This window comes from Kwoniella shivajii, chromosome 3 (genome assembly GCF_035658355.1).
Source record: "Kwoniella shivajii chromosome 3, complete sequence".
Classification (NCBI taxonomy): Eukaryota; Fungi; Basidiomycota; class Tremellomycetes; order Tremellales; family Cryptococcaceae; genus Kwoniella; species Kwoniella shivajii.
The window spans coordinates 88,403-102,939 of NC_085910.1; the positions used below are offsets into that span (position 1 = coordinate 88,403).

The following is a 14,537-nucleotide window of genomic DNA, read 5'->3' on the forward strand; positions in this document are numbered from 1 at the left end:
TCACGGTGCTGATCAGATGTCGTTAGTGGTGAGAATATGCATGATCTACCCAGTTGAAGTAGAAGTTATTATCCCAGTTTACACGATGAATTCTCGCCCGACGGGCATTGTCCCTTTGTTATGTTTGCCGAAGAAATCCATAACGAAGACGTCACCTCCACTTTGTACGCTTCCTGTCATTCCTCTACTTTTTAACGTTTCTCATCTTCATTCCACGGAACATCGTGATCACTTCAACGCAAGCTCATCGATAATCATACTACCCAGATGCAGTCTGTCCACTTGATCGTGCTCATACATGGTCTTTACGGATCCACACTCAATCTTGCAGCGGTGAAACAAGAACTTCTCGCGCTTTCTTCTCCTGATGCACCGGCGTCAAGCTCACGCAAACAATCTATAGAGACAGTGGTGTATCTTCCTGAGGGCATCAAAGGGCCAAGAACATGGGATGGAATCGATCTTTGTGCTTTGAGAATAGTAGAAGAAGTGAGTACTGTAGCCCTCTTGCACTTTTAAACAGGAAGAAGCTGATTGCAGGATTCGATTTAGGTCGACAACGAGATTGAAAGGTTAGAAGATGAAGGGAAAGATGTGGTCGGATTCAGTGTGGTGAGTTAGACCATAGATAGACCTTCTCTATGAAACTGGGTTTCGCTGACAAGATGACGTAGATGGGATATTCTCTTGGTGGACGTATGTCTTGATTCTCACGAGATACTGATCAATACTGAACACTGACACCATTCATCATCCATTTAGTTATATCACGATACCTGATCGGTGTTCTACATGCCAGACAACCATCTTTCTTCTCCCGTCACAAACCCATATCATTCTCTACAGCAGCCACTCCTGTAAGTCCTCCACTCACTTGATCTTGATACTTCTGTTAATACACCTATCACGCAGCATCTCGGCGTACTGAAATATGGCAAGTCAAGACCAAGCTTACTATAAAACCATGATCTAGGCTAACGGTAAAAGCAGGTACTCTGACAAATACTGTCGTTCATGCTGTCGGGCGTCAGTTGTTCAGTCGAAGTGGAAGACAAATATACTGCATGGATGAAGAACCCGAGTGGGGTGGAAGAGGGTTATTGGAATTCATGGCTGATCCAGGTAAACTAGCACAATAGTTCATTTCGCAAGTACTGTCGCTGACTGTCAGGGGAAGATCACGTCTTTGTCGAGGCTCTTCGACTGTTCCCCAAGATCATGATCGTTGCCAACGGGTATGTTACTTTACCATATGCACTGGCGTATTTTTCATTCTGCTGATCCCCATACTTTAGTTGTCAAGATAATACTGTTCCTTACCCTACAGCATCAATTTCTGCTTCTGATCCTTTCATCGATCTATCGACTGTCGAAGTCGATACAGATGCTCACCATATAATCAAATCGTATCGGAAAATAGAAATACCAGATCCAGATGATCTTCCCGTAGATCATAGTAGAGAAATCGAAGATGACGGTGAAGAAGTTGAAATAAAGATAAAGATCATCAAAAATCCAATAAGTAGAGTAGCAACAGAATGGAAAGGTAGAAGAAGGCAACCATTACCACCACCTTTCATGGCGTTTCCCTGGCCCTTGAACTATGTGAGTCATTCCGAAAATGCATGAACGGAACATGCTGACGATACCCATCGTGCAGATGTTGTTCTTGATATTTCCCTTGCTCCTGCCATTCGTCTTGGTCTTTCTGTGAGCGAAACTCAAACATGCAAATATATGACATGCTCTTCAGCTGATATCTTCATCAGGACCGGAGCCATAACTTTTCAAAATTTCCACTCGTAAGCTATCTTCACTCTGCCCAAGGTCAATCGGGCATATTCTGACGCTACTTTTTGTGACTCTCAAAGACGCCGGAGAATCCGTACACATCGCGACACAATTGAAAGACAACCTCTCCTTGTCCCTTCATCAGCTTACCTGACGGAAACAATCCAATCTACCGCTCGGGAGATTAGCGATAGCCTTTCATCATCCATACGACCTGATACATCTATTGATGGGATATCGACACCGCCGCTCTCGGATCCTGTTGAACACAGCTCGAAGACACCTCTACTCCTCACCCCAGCCCAAAAGTTGATGATACGTAATCTAAACCACGCAATGCCTCATGCTCAAAGGGTGGTTGCGTGGTTTCCTTGGGCGTTCAATAGTCATGCTATGTTGATCTGTCGGTAAGCCCACTTTCACCCATCTTAAGGAACTCCGGTGACTGAAGACTTTGTTGTGCTCAGTGATACGGCTAGATTTCCTTGGCAAGAAGATGGTAGGGGAATTGTCAAACTCTGGGCTAAATTCGCTCATTCTGCTGTGTTTCAAGTGATAGGCGGAAAAGATAGCGGTGATGTAGAAATGCATGGTCGAACAGGTGAATAGAGTTTGGAATGGATGAATTGGTGGGACCCATTGTGTGCAAATACTTGATAATGACCCAAGAGTTATTATAAAGATAGATGAGTTCATGCATTCTTTGTACATATCACCCAACTCGGATGTATCCATTGAAAGTTAAGGGCTTGAAGAGAATCAAACATCTTCTGGCGACTGCGTCGCTCGGCTAGATCCGATAAGATGAGCTCAACAGAACGGAGTTAACCACGCCGGCGCTCAGATAAGAGCGGTTCTGACTTACTGTCTATCGATGCTGACTGGCTGGATATGACAATGAATAGCTATGGCGCAAATGTCAAATGATAGTGTGAAGATATACGTCTGAGACCACGATCTTACCTTGATATCAATCTGGTTTCCAGAGATAATCGTGCACCACAGGCATAGGGATTATCATCATCTGATACCTCATTTTCCGGAATCTATCTGAAAGCGCACTCGATATGACTACCATTGATGATCCAGTTCAAATGGCTTTAGCCAGAGAAGCTGTCCGACCTAATTTGGTCAAACAGACAATGTTATCTGGACATTTAGCATCTTCATTCGGACTTCGGATGGCTCTTTCAGTAGAAATGCCATTAGTCGCTAAACGAGCAGGATATCAAGGATTATTAATGAATGTCGAACATACTGCTATAAATATAGAAACCATGAGTTATATATCTACCAGCTGTTTGAACGTGGGGTACGTACGCATTCCTTTTATGTCTCTGCTGTATCTCCTATTTCAAGGGATGAGTAAAGGGGAAACGAACGAGTATTAGGAACGACTGGAAGATTACCATTTTGTTAATTATTGATGATTTAATAGAATTTCACCTATAGTAGTCGTTCCTACCTGTTCTCCCGAATGGATTTCAAGAGTATTGGATTCAGGCGCTCAATGTGTTATTGTACCTCATGTGAATAACAAGGAAGAAGCTAAAATATGCGTTGAGTCAAGCAAATTCCCTCCCATCGTAAGTTATCTTCACTTCACTTCACTTTCCTCATAGTACGCCAGTCTTGTCTTGCCAATATAGACAAAGTATATAGACTGATGATCACTGATCATGGATAATAGGGTAAAAGATCAATAACGATGGTGACGCCTCAAACTCAATACACGACAGGTATAAATCCAAGAGTTTTAGCTAATGTTGCCAATGAAGAGATTATGGTTATACCTATGATCGAGACTGTCCAAGGTATTGACAATATCAAGTACGTATTCAGTCTCACAACGTCGTCAGTCGTGCTCTGCTGAACTGACAACCGTTTTAACCTCGTAATGACAAAGGGAAATAGCGGGTATGCAAGGAATAGATTGTCTGTTAATTGGATGTGCGGATTTATCAGTAGAGTACGTCTTTTCAATCTACCACACCAAAAGAAAAAAAAAAGAAACAATGTCTCTTTTGGCTAACAGGCTAACTGATCTATCTCGTAACTTATGTATTGTCTTGTTTGGATTCTTATTCTTTAGACTTGATTGTCCACAGGAATATGATAATCCGATATTCATGTCTGCTATAACCAAGATCGTGGAGGCAGCTGAAGAAGCTGGGATATACGTTGGATTAGGTGGATTAGAACCTTTTCCACATAAAATAGAAGAGATAGTGATGAAATATAACAATGTAAGGTATGTCAAATGATCTTTCACTCACTCACTCACTCACTCACTCACTCACTCTCTCACTCTCACAATCGTCGTACTCCCTGACAATCATATTCAGATGCAGATTACCATTCCATCCCTCCCATCGAATGAGACTATGTCTCAGAATTTATTTTGGCACATATCTCACAGGTTGATCAAAGAAAGTACACCAAAATGCTGATGATGGCAAACAGATACGTCATGGCAGGAAGGGATATATCATTCCTTCAAGCTGGTATGAAGAATCAAATCGCTTCGTTGAGCGAGCTAGATGTTAAACTCCAATCATGAAAGAATCAGAGCTGGAAGTTGCTGTGATGTGGATTGTTCCATCTTGAAATAGTGCTGAACTCCGGGAGACACAAAGCACTATCTGTACGTAGCTATACAATATAGACATGCATACACCCATGGATATCGATCAGAGTCAAGAATCTTTATTCCCATTATAAAGGTTTTTCACATGGTGCGAATGCAGGTTTGTCAAATACAAGATTATCCAAAGCTCTCGTATTCAACTAATAGCACGCAGCAGAGGTGAGTCAGCCGAAAATCGATATTCTGATCAGCACGAGTGAAATGACCTACCAAGTGAGGACCAAGTTGATCTAATCTATTTACACCGAGTAATCGAAGTGTAGTTTGGATTTCATCTCGCATGACTAGACGATTGCATCAGCTATTGTCTCATCGGGATATTGATGAAATCGGATCGAACCGAGTCGTTGAGTCTCAAATAGCTTGTAACGCAGGGACATAATCGAGATGGTAGTATGAGAAACAATTACTCACTCTCGATAGCATGTACAACACCTTCTTCACCGTATGTCAAAGAATACAGGAAAGGTCTACCCATTCCCACACCCTTAGCACCGAGACAGAGTGCTTTGACTACATCTGTTCCTCTTCGACATCCTCCATCTATGTATACCTATTGACATCGGATCAGCTCAGATACCATATGAGTAGATAAGGCCGTTGACAACTCACTTCACATTTCTTCAATATCTCAGGACATATCTTGTTTATCTCTAATAACGTATACATGGCTGGAGGTGAGCCATCTAATGCTCTTCCACTGTATATGCCATCAAATCGTAAGCTTTCGCTCTTGTCCGATATTCATAATTGAAAGTACGGAGAGATAAAAGAGAAGAAAAGAAAAGCAAGAGCTTACCCATGATTTGAAAGATAAATAGCTTCAACACCCATTTCAGCAGCTCTCATAGCATCTTCAACGGTCTGAACACCTTTTAAACCTATTGGTAAATTTGTGTGTTTTCGTAACCAAGCTATATCATTCCAATTTAATTTAGGATCAATAAATCCTCCTACAGATCTACCAATTCCACCACCCTTATTATCTGATGAGATTTTACCACCTGATATACCAGATGCAACTTCAACTTCTGCTCTACTCCTTTCATCCGCTTCTCTTTTACCAGGTGCAGCAGCATCCACTGTAACGAAAATGGCTTTTAATCCTAAATCATTTATTTTCTTGATTAAAGCTTCGGATTTCGGTCGATTTCGATCAACGTATAATTGCATGAAAAATGATTGTTCGGGTGATTTACGTGAATTGATTATGTCAGGTAATGGTGCTGAAGCGTTCGTTGATATCTACAGTGACGAGATGAACGGTAAGTTTGCCTGCTTGTCTGTGGTATATTGAATGTAATGACATTCTGACTTACCATCTGAATGATATCACATTGTCCTGCTCCTTTGGCTAATAAACATTCTCCTTCTGGATGCGCGAGTTTCGCCATACCAGCTGGTGAGATGAATATCTAATATACGAGATCAGCAAACTTCGATCCTCTTAAAACAATCCCGTTGACACGATATTGCGGACTTACAGGCAAAGAAGTTTTTTGACCGAGCATTGTAGTTCGTGTATCTGCCACATCGACATCGATCATTATACGAGGTCTGAATAATATGGAATTGAAAGCTTTTCTATTTAGATCGAGGGCTATTCCATTCATACATAATCATCAGTCTCTATTTGATCCATCACAAGGAAGGTTGTTTGTGAATGTGATTGAGAAAAAAGACTCACTGAATTGATCAGTTGCACCGCTTGACATATAAGCCCAAGCTTTTCCAGTCAAACTTCTTTTAGCAGCTTCGTCGAAATCAGGTAAACCGATAATTTCACCCAAATCAATTTTCTTCTCTTCTTTTTCACCACTCGCTGCTTTACTGACTGTTTGAGGTAATGTAGCAGGATCAACTAATCCGATGAATGTTGATTCAATATCTAATCCATTTTCGATGGTCCCTTCGGGATGTATAGGATTGAATATACCTGATACATCTCTTCCTGCTGCTCGATGTACATGTATCGCTCCTCCTGGATGTGCATCGGCGAACTGATTCGATTATAGACACACGATTATTCACTACAGCTTCGCATGATAGTTATTCAATTAGAGATACACTCACCTCGGTCAAATCATACACTTTCCCATTGATGACTACCCAGCAATCCTCGGGTCTGTTATGTTTAGTTACCTCACTATAAGGTATCAACGCTCTTCCAACAGCTACATCTGCTGATGGAGCGGGATCGTCGCCAGCTTCTTCCAATCGAACGGGAGACGATATAGCATATCCTACAGCGAGAGAGACTGCTGCCTGATAAAGGATATTAGCCGAGCTAGCGGATCGCGTAAGACATGAAGGTAAAGGAGCTCACCAATGAGCCAATTTGCAATATCCTACTTCCTCCCGATCTCACATCTCTGCCAGCTGAGCTACTGGAATAAGCTCTAGTAGGGGGACGGGGTATTCGATGAGGTATAGAACGAGGTTTGGCGATCCTCAGAGTGGGTCGTAAGGTGTTGATCATATTCTTTGAATCGATAGTAGATCGTGCTGCGGCTGTATCACAAGTTGGTTGTGTAAAATGGAGTGAAAAAGTTCTTGTGTAAAAAGATAGAGCTTCCTTGTACTATTGTGCACACACACACACACGTCTTGGAATTTTATTCCGGTCGGTCCTAAATTTGATGATCTGTTCGGACTTGTTTCTAACCTTTCGTTGCCGCCCTCACCTCTTTTACCTGTTCTTGTGACATCTGCTTTTTCGAACAAATCACAACGACGGTAATAAACAAATGACTTTGTGCAAAGATCGGTAATTCAAGGTTGTTGTTGCCAAAGGGATCGATCAATCGGTCCGGTTCCGATCACACCGAGATGCCACGTTTTCAGGGTGAGTCACCGGCAACTATCGGTCAAATGAATGTGTAGATGTGCTCGTATAGATGGGAGATGGTAGAAAATATGGGGGGGAAGAGGGAGGAGTTGGGAAATCTATCATGACATATATACTAAACTCTTGAGGTCATAGTCATCACATATACTCATCAATCAGTCTTCATATCACGGTACAGATACAATCACAATGTCGAGAGAAGCACTTTTATTATTCGGTTTAGGTGGTATCGGTGGAATATACGCTTGTATCCTTCAATTATCAGGTCAATGTGACGTACATGTCGTAGCTAGATCCAACTACAAAGTCGTCAAAGAGAACGGATTCAAACTTGTCAGTCCTAAATTCGGGAATCATGATGGATTGAAATTCGCTGGTGGTGAGTAGATTGCCTCATTCATACAATATGCAAAGCCGATATTGGTCAAGTCAAGTAGTCACATATGCTAATTCAGGTTGGGATATCATTTAGTTTGGAAATCCACAGAGGAAGCTGCTGCTTCAGGTGTCAAATTCTCATACGGCAAGCTTCATTCATCCTGTCAAGTCCTCATGTGCTGAGGTAAATTGTGTACTAATTCTGGGTTAAAATAGTCCTTTGTGCCAATAAAGCTTTACTTGATGCTAAACCATCACTTTCCGATCATTTAAAACCAATAATCACACCTTCTTTAACTTCTGTTGTGTTGTTACAAAATGGTGTGGGTGCAGAAGAACCTTTACATGAATCTTTCCCCGAAACTACCATCATCTCAGCGGTAGTTTGGACAGGAGGTAAAGCGCTCTCTGCAGGAGAAGGTGTAGAACAATTTAATAGAGAAGGTTTGACTATTGGTGTAGATTATAAAGAGGATGGTGATAAATCAAAAGAAGATGAGAAATTAGATAAATTAGTAGGTTGGTTACAAGCTGGAAAAGGTGATTGTACAGTCACAAAAGATATTCAGAGTGAGAGATGGGTCAAAGTCATCTGGAATTGTTGTTGGTGAGTTCAATTACGTTCTTCACTTGAGTGATGGTCATATGGTATATTTTGGACAATTCGGTACTAATCCAAGTTGAATCTCTAGGAACTCTTTGACGGCAGCAACAGGACTTAAGACAGGACCATTTTTCGACTCTTCTTCTCAAGCATTACCATTATGTTATACTGTAATGCGTGAAGTGGAAGCTGTCGCCAAGGCAAAAGGATTGAAAATCGAAGATGGAACAGTCGAAAAATTGATCAAACAATGTACAGATGTAGCTTATCCCGGTTTACCAAGTAGTATGATGGCTGATAACAAAGCTGGAAGACCAATGGAAGTTGAAGTGAGTATATATTCTCCCCGACTTGCCGCATATAAATGTTGCTTTCTGCATTTATACATCGAACTGTGTGACATTTGAAATGTACTAATGGAAAACGGATAATAGGTCATCCTTGGTACTCCAGTGAGAGAAGGTCAAAAATTAGGTGTACCTGTACCTACTCTTACAGCGTGAGTACCAATAGACAGATCTTATGAAACAATCAATTCTATCGTCCACGTTCGAGCTAATGTCACCCTGTCTGAATTGTCAGTATCTACACAATCGTAAAAGCTTTGGATTATGGAAACCAGAATTCCGAGGCTGCCAAAGCTTAGACACGAGTATATAGACAACTCTGCTCAGAGGGAATCAGTGGATAATGAGATGCTGGGTTGTTCTTGTAGCGCTTTGCGACAATGCACAATATCTTCTACACGAGTATATCGTTGATTATCCCAGATTTCATCTTGCTTCTCAAGCAATACCGCGCTGGTCTTTATAACAGATCTGATTCTGATTAGCGCCGCTGAATCATTACGATGTCGAACAAGGTTTTGGCTGTCTGGACTAGCAAACGTAAGAATATCAGGGACCAATGATTAAATGCATAGTGAAACTCGACCAATCGTATCCTCTACTCTAAGATATTAGGCGTACTGTCCTTTCGTTAATTTAATGATGAAGATGCTATTTTTTGTATGATTTGATGAACGAGATGAAAGGCTCGAAGAATGGAAAAGAGATGGATACTATGCACGGCGAATAAAGATGGCTGAATGGAAATGAACACGTCTGAAACTGATTACATGACTACTCCACAGAAGCGAGTAAAAAGAGGGAAAAATCGTAGAATTATTCCTCCACTATTGTTGAAGCTGAAGGACTTGGTCTTTTCTCTTCGATAGCTGAAATAGTAAAAAAAGAATTGTTAGTCTCTTGATTCCAAGGTTTACCGATATGGAGAGTATGAATTACTCACTATTGAAATGATGGAAGGCTCTGTGACTTAATTCACCTTCACCTTCTTCTTCGTCTTCTCCATGATTGTTTTGATGTTTTTCATCTATTATAGCTTTTTTCTTCTCTTGGAAAATCATTTTCAATTCTTTGACTCTTTGATGTCTATCTTTTTCGGCATCATATTGTAAATGTCTTTTCAATACCCATTTTTCCCATAAACTTAGATGTCTTGGATGTACGGCAATACCATGATATTCTTCTGCTCTGCCTTCTCTTACGAAAGCCCAATATCTATCTTGTTCTCTTAAATCCAATCCGGTAGTATCCGGTATGAACAACCATGTGACGAATACACCTGCAATTCCAAATGGCCATACTATCCAGAATCTTGTGTGGGTATCAACATAATTGTAAATTACTGCAGGTAATAAAGCTCCGATTTTTCCTGATGCTGCTGATAATCCATGGGCGGTAGCTCGAACGGATACAGGGAAAACCTCAGCTGCCAATAAGAATGTGGTACAGTTAGGACCGAATTGTTGGAAGAATGAAGAAAGGTAATAGATAGTTTGAAATCCTCGGATATGTTGAGGTGTTGAGAGCTCCTTGTACCAGACTGTAGAATAACATGACGTCCGTAAGCCTTTGTACAAGTTGAGTGTTACCAATCAATCATAACTCACTAGCAGCGATAAGGAATAAAACACCATCACCTAAGAATCCAATGATTTGCATCCTTTTCCTTCCGTAAAATTTATGATCGATTAATAACGCAGCGAGGTAATATCCGACCAATGATACACCGATGTTGACCAAATTCCAATTCCAAGTGGTGACTACATTTCCTTTACTTGAAGGTGAGATAATATTGATAAAAGTAGAAGCGAATAATTTGTTTCCATAGAATAAGAAATCGTTGAATAGCCATCCCATAGTTGTACCGACTAATCTTCCTGTGAAATGAGTTCCGACTAATTTCAATGAATGTAAATCGTATCCTGATTGATTTACTTTTAAATTCTTCTTTGATCGTTTCAATGCTGCTGAAGGATATTTCTTCTTGTAAAATCGGAAGTATGCTAGCCATAATGTCATAGCTGCCATTATAGCGAATGATACTCTGAAAGTCCATTGTGCTGATACTTCGGAATAAGGTGGATTGGCCGAATGGTGGAATATCAAAAGAAGCACGATCAAAAGTCCTTGATTGAACAATTGACCCCAACCTTGCATCAAGAATGCCAACACGACGTTTCGTCCTCGATGTAATTTGTCATCCTTTTGAGCTCCAGCGACTTGTTTAGATTCCATTGCTGTGGTGGATGTCATTGGGTATTCACCACCGACACCGATACTACATGTCAATTTGTTAGCAGTGTGTACGAAGCTTGTGCGAAATGATGAAACACTCACCCGTAGAAGAATTGAGAAAATCCATAACAAATGACCCAACCTTGAAGGGTAGTTCCCCATGAGGCAGTAAGCATAACAAGGCCGACTAGAGGAGTGAAGAGGCATGTTAGTCTTGATCAATGGATGAGGCGTTGCGAAGCGGAGGAAAGTAATATTCAGCACTAACCTGTCATTATTAAGGCATCTTGGACCAAACCGAATCTTCTGCCGATCCAATCACCTTCAATACCTACTAATATTTGACCGAGGATGATACCGATAATCTGAAGGTAGTCGACCTGTATTTGAGTAGATGGTCAGTCGTGAGTACGAGCGGTGGAAGGAATATGAGATAACCTGAAAAGAGGGTAGTAGGATACTCACGGCTGCAATCCAATTCGAGTCACAAACTTGATGAGTACTCCAACAAGCTGGCCAAACGGCTCTATATAAAGCGCTCAAGTTACCGATTGAGAATAAAGCGTAACCTTCAGTGAATAAACCAAAACCGCCCATGACATATTGTTTTGTATAAGATGATAAAGGTGATAATGGATCTGCTTTAAACATTTGCCAAACGTGTTTGACTTCTCTCATGGTTTCGTGATTTTGTTGAGCGTTGACCCATGCTCTTCTTTCAGATCTTGGTAAATCAGCCTAATAAGACATGGATGAATGAATGGATTAGCACGATTTCTCCCAGCAAGTCGATGAGATGACTAAAGATTGAAAGAGGTAAAAGTTGAAATAATCCTTTACTCACCCAATAGATACCATTCTTGTAACTATCTTCAGGAGCTAAATCATGATATAAAGGATGCTCTTCGTTGAATTTCTCTTTTTTCAACGCATGATCGATCTTTTCAGGATCAGGTTCACCGCCTCTACCATGTTGATCGCGATCCAGACTTGAGAAAGTTTTACCCTCTATCGAAGGGTTATTTCCTTGTATGTTGGGTGATCCAGCCAATGACATGACTGTTGGTGAAGGATAATTGGAATCGGGAGCGATCATAGGAGTCTCTTGATCCTCCCCTCGGAGGATGAACGAGAGAGCCATGTTGGTTGAGACGGGATATGGGAAGTAAGGGGGAAGGCGTTGCAAGAGGCGAAGAAAGGGGAGTGGGAATTCAAGTCAAGGTTGCCTTGTATATGACCTTGAGAGAGAGTGGCTAGCTACGAAAAAATGCCAGTGGAGTGACTTGAGTTTTCGTCTACGTCACTATCCGCAATGTATCCCCACTACAACGAGGAAGTTGATAGTATCACTTGACCGACAGTAGTGTAGTCGTAGGTAGTCGTCGCCGTCGTCGTCGTTGATACACGAACGTGCTCTTTTTCCCCGATAAAAATTGATTGGAAAAATTGAAATTGGACCTTTCAAGTGGAGGTTTGAACTTTGAGCTTTTGCCAAGGTGATATCAAAGTTATTGTGGGTAACGATGAGTGCTCGTGTGATCAATGACGAGATGGCTTTTTATTGATCAAGAGGTTGAAAGTGGTCGTGCGAGCTATCCAAATTATCCTTGTAACAAAATATTTGGTCGTGCGAGCAATTGAGGAAAATTGTACAATCAGAAGAGAAAAAGATAGTAAAAAAATAATAAGAAGAAACGTTCGTTATTTTTTTCCATTATATGCTGTTAGTCGCCAAAGGCCCATGGAATGGGGAAATCCCTAAGTAATTTTTTCAGATTCATACGGTACCTTTCATCCCTTCCTTCCCCTGCTCTCTCTCTCTCTCTCCCTCTCTTCTGGATACAAGTGGAGCATACTACTATCCACTGCCAGCATACTTGGGGATATGACTGAATGGGGTAGAAATGTGATTCTGAATGACTTTATCCTGAAAGGATTTGGTGAACACGATGATGGAATGAATTCAACGCACGTTTGTGATCATCCTCAAATTTAACTGGTTGAACAAAAATATATAAAATACAAAACACATCCCAGGAACAGCGGTAAACACGGGGAAACGACCCTGTCCACGTGGATGATTGCAGATGATGTGACTGTTTTAGGCTTGCGGCTTTAAAGACACGCCTAAGTAACACGTGGCGTAAACTAAACCTGCTTTTGCCTACCTTGAGGGAATTAGCTTTGAAATCGATGACCGATACAATCAAGATGCTTGATCTAGACAAGCAGATCTAATGGTATTGCTTCTCTGCTGATCTGCATCAATGAGCAAATACGCTATGGCCAGTATATACTGAATCGATTCGAAGGAATGAAGGATCACATGCGACACAAGTCTCGGTCTAATTTTACGAAACTATGTGTGGCGGAGTCACCATTGTTGCGTACACCTGTTCTTGCTGATTACGATCTTGTCCTCTCTTTCCAGTCTGAGACCCTTCCTTCCTACCTTGCACTGAAGTTATGGACTGAAGCAATCTAATCGAGAAGCGCTGATTCTTGGCTGACTCTTGGACTAACAAAGAACAAACGTCTCATCCTGTATTTCTTCTTCAAGCGTGTCAACACTTGCAGGGATATCAATGACTTGATATCGTAGACAGAGTGACTAATTGACCTGTTCTGACTCAGTTTCAAGATAACGGGTCTGTGTTCGCCGTTTTACACTTCAGAACATACGGGTCTATCATCATCACGTGTACGACGAGTAACGGCAAAATCATGAATTGGTCCAACAATATAACATATAACTCAATTGCGGTAGATTGGCGAATTGACGATGTATCATTTCATCTCGTATGTGCATATGGAAATGGTGATGAGAGAGTATCGAACGAAGGCGGGCTCATCGAGAAGCAAAGAATTGGGACGTGTCTATTTAAAGGTAGTTTGGGGTTTGTGAAAATTTGTGTGATTTCAACCGGGCGAAGCTGCATATGTATTTGTGCGAGAATCCCAAGTGTCATCAGGAGCTGGGATGTACACGATACCAAAAAAAACAAAAAACGAAGCCAGAGAAGAGAAAGGAAAAACGAAGCCAGAAGAAGAAGGTGAGAATGATGAGGAGATTTCAATCGAGTGTATAAGTTAGTGTTTCAGTATCTGGAATGTCGGTGTTTTTCGTGCAATGTGATATTCACCATTCATTTAGCAGTTGTATAATACATCAATAGTCCTAGTCATGTTTTAGTTAGTCATTGCGTTTTCAACAGCTCATCATCAACGAAGTTGACAAAAGCTTCCCGTGAAGGGAGAACTATTGTTGACACAAGCTTCCCAAGACAGAGAATTCACCTTGTGATGTGATATATTCACGGAGGAGGTCAGTCAAAAGGCGGTAAAACCTTCACTACGCTCATTGACTGATACTAACATACTTGTGCCCAAGCCGCCTGCAATTCCATCACACATGAAGCGTCAAACTGTTAGACCAATTCACGATCGAGGTCATTATTCAGAATCGCACTTTAGGTACTGTAACAAAGCAATATAACAACATATACATGCGTGCGACAAGGAACTCCACGTATGAAGGTATCATTTCATCTGACAATGAATATACCAACGATCTCACAATGCGAAAATAGAATAGGAAAAAACGACACCTGTCGTTTGATTTGGCGAATTAATACCATCGAAAAGGATTTTGTTTGATTCATCTGGGGTTTGAAATTTCATCTTGTG

The 14,537-nt window shown here is 41.2% G+C and overlaps 5 protein-coding genes across 5 annotated transcripts; 3 read left to right on the top strand and 2 right to left on the bottom strand.

Annotated features, from left to right (window-relative positions):
- Positions 1 to 267: 267 nt before the first annotated feature.
- On the top strand, positions 268 to 2,400 carry IL334_002261 (uncharacterized protein; the record flags this gene model as incomplete). Its single annotated transcript, XM_062934007.1, has 12 exons — positions 268 to 489; positions 553 to 612; positions 675 to 696; positions 763 to 857; positions 913 to 934; positions 991 to 1,122; positions 1,172 to 1,235; positions 1,296 to 1,605; positions 1,661 to 1,710; positions 1,770 to 1,802; positions 1,872 to 2,198; positions 2,259 to 2,400. 12 exons carry the CDS (start codon positions 268 to 270, stop codon positions 2,398 to 2,400), a joined length of 1,479 nt encoding a protein of 492 aa, XP_062790058.1.
- A 458-nt stretch (positions 2,401 to 2,858) lies between these two features.
- On the top strand, positions 2,859 to 4,351 carry IL334_002262 (uncharacterized protein; the record flags this gene model as incomplete). Its single annotated transcript, XM_062934008.1, has 6 exons — positions 2,859 to 3,103; positions 3,230 to 3,377; positions 3,482 to 3,621; positions 3,698 to 3,760; positions 3,884 to 4,042; positions 4,255 to 4,351. The coding sequence occupies 6 exons, from the start codon at positions 2,859 to 2,861 to the stop codon at positions 4,349 to 4,351; spliced, it is 852 nt and encodes a 283-aa protein (XP_062790059.1).
- A 155-nt stretch (positions 4,352 to 4,506) lies between these two features.
- IL334_002263 (uncharacterized protein) lies at positions 4,507 to 6,917 on the bottom strand (the record flags this gene model as incomplete). Its single annotated transcript, XM_062934009.1, has 10 exons — positions 4,507 to 4,578; positions 4,649 to 4,722; positions 4,853 to 4,991; positions 5,051 to 5,138; positions 5,238 to 5,683; positions 5,758 to 5,853; positions 5,923 to 6,038; positions 6,126 to 6,438; positions 6,512 to 6,703; positions 6,765 to 6,917. The coding sequence occupies 10 exons, from the start codon at positions 6,915 to 6,917 to the stop codon at positions 4,507 to 4,509; spliced, it is 1,689 nt and encodes a 562-aa protein (XP_062790060.1).
- Positions 6,918 to 7,475: 558 nt separating this feature from the next.
- IL334_002264 (uncharacterized protein) lies at positions 7,476 to 8,914 on the top strand (the record flags this gene model as incomplete). The annotated part of the gene is made up of 6 exons (XM_062934010.1): positions 7,476 to 7,665; positions 7,759 to 7,809; positions 7,881 to 8,271; positions 8,357 to 8,597; positions 8,703 to 8,767; positions 8,851 to 8,914. 6 exons carry the CDS (start codon positions 7,476 to 7,478, stop codon positions 8,912 to 8,914), a joined length of 1,002 nt encoding a protein of 333 aa, XP_062790061.1.
- A 517-nt stretch (positions 8,915 to 9,431) lies between these two features.
- On the bottom strand, positions 9,432 to 11,991 carry IL334_002265 (uncharacterized protein; the record flags this gene model as incomplete). Its single annotated transcript, XM_062934011.1, has 7 exons — positions 9,432 to 9,484; positions 9,559 to 10,155; positions 10,223 to 10,893; positions 10,953 to 11,037; positions 11,119 to 11,230; positions 11,316 to 11,588; positions 11,695 to 11,991. The coding sequence occupies 7 exons, from the start codon at positions 11,989 to 11,991 to the stop codon at positions 9,432 to 9,434; spliced, it is 2,088 nt and encodes a 695-aa protein (XP_062790062.1).
- Positions 11,992 to 14,537: the final 2,546 nt, after the last annotated feature.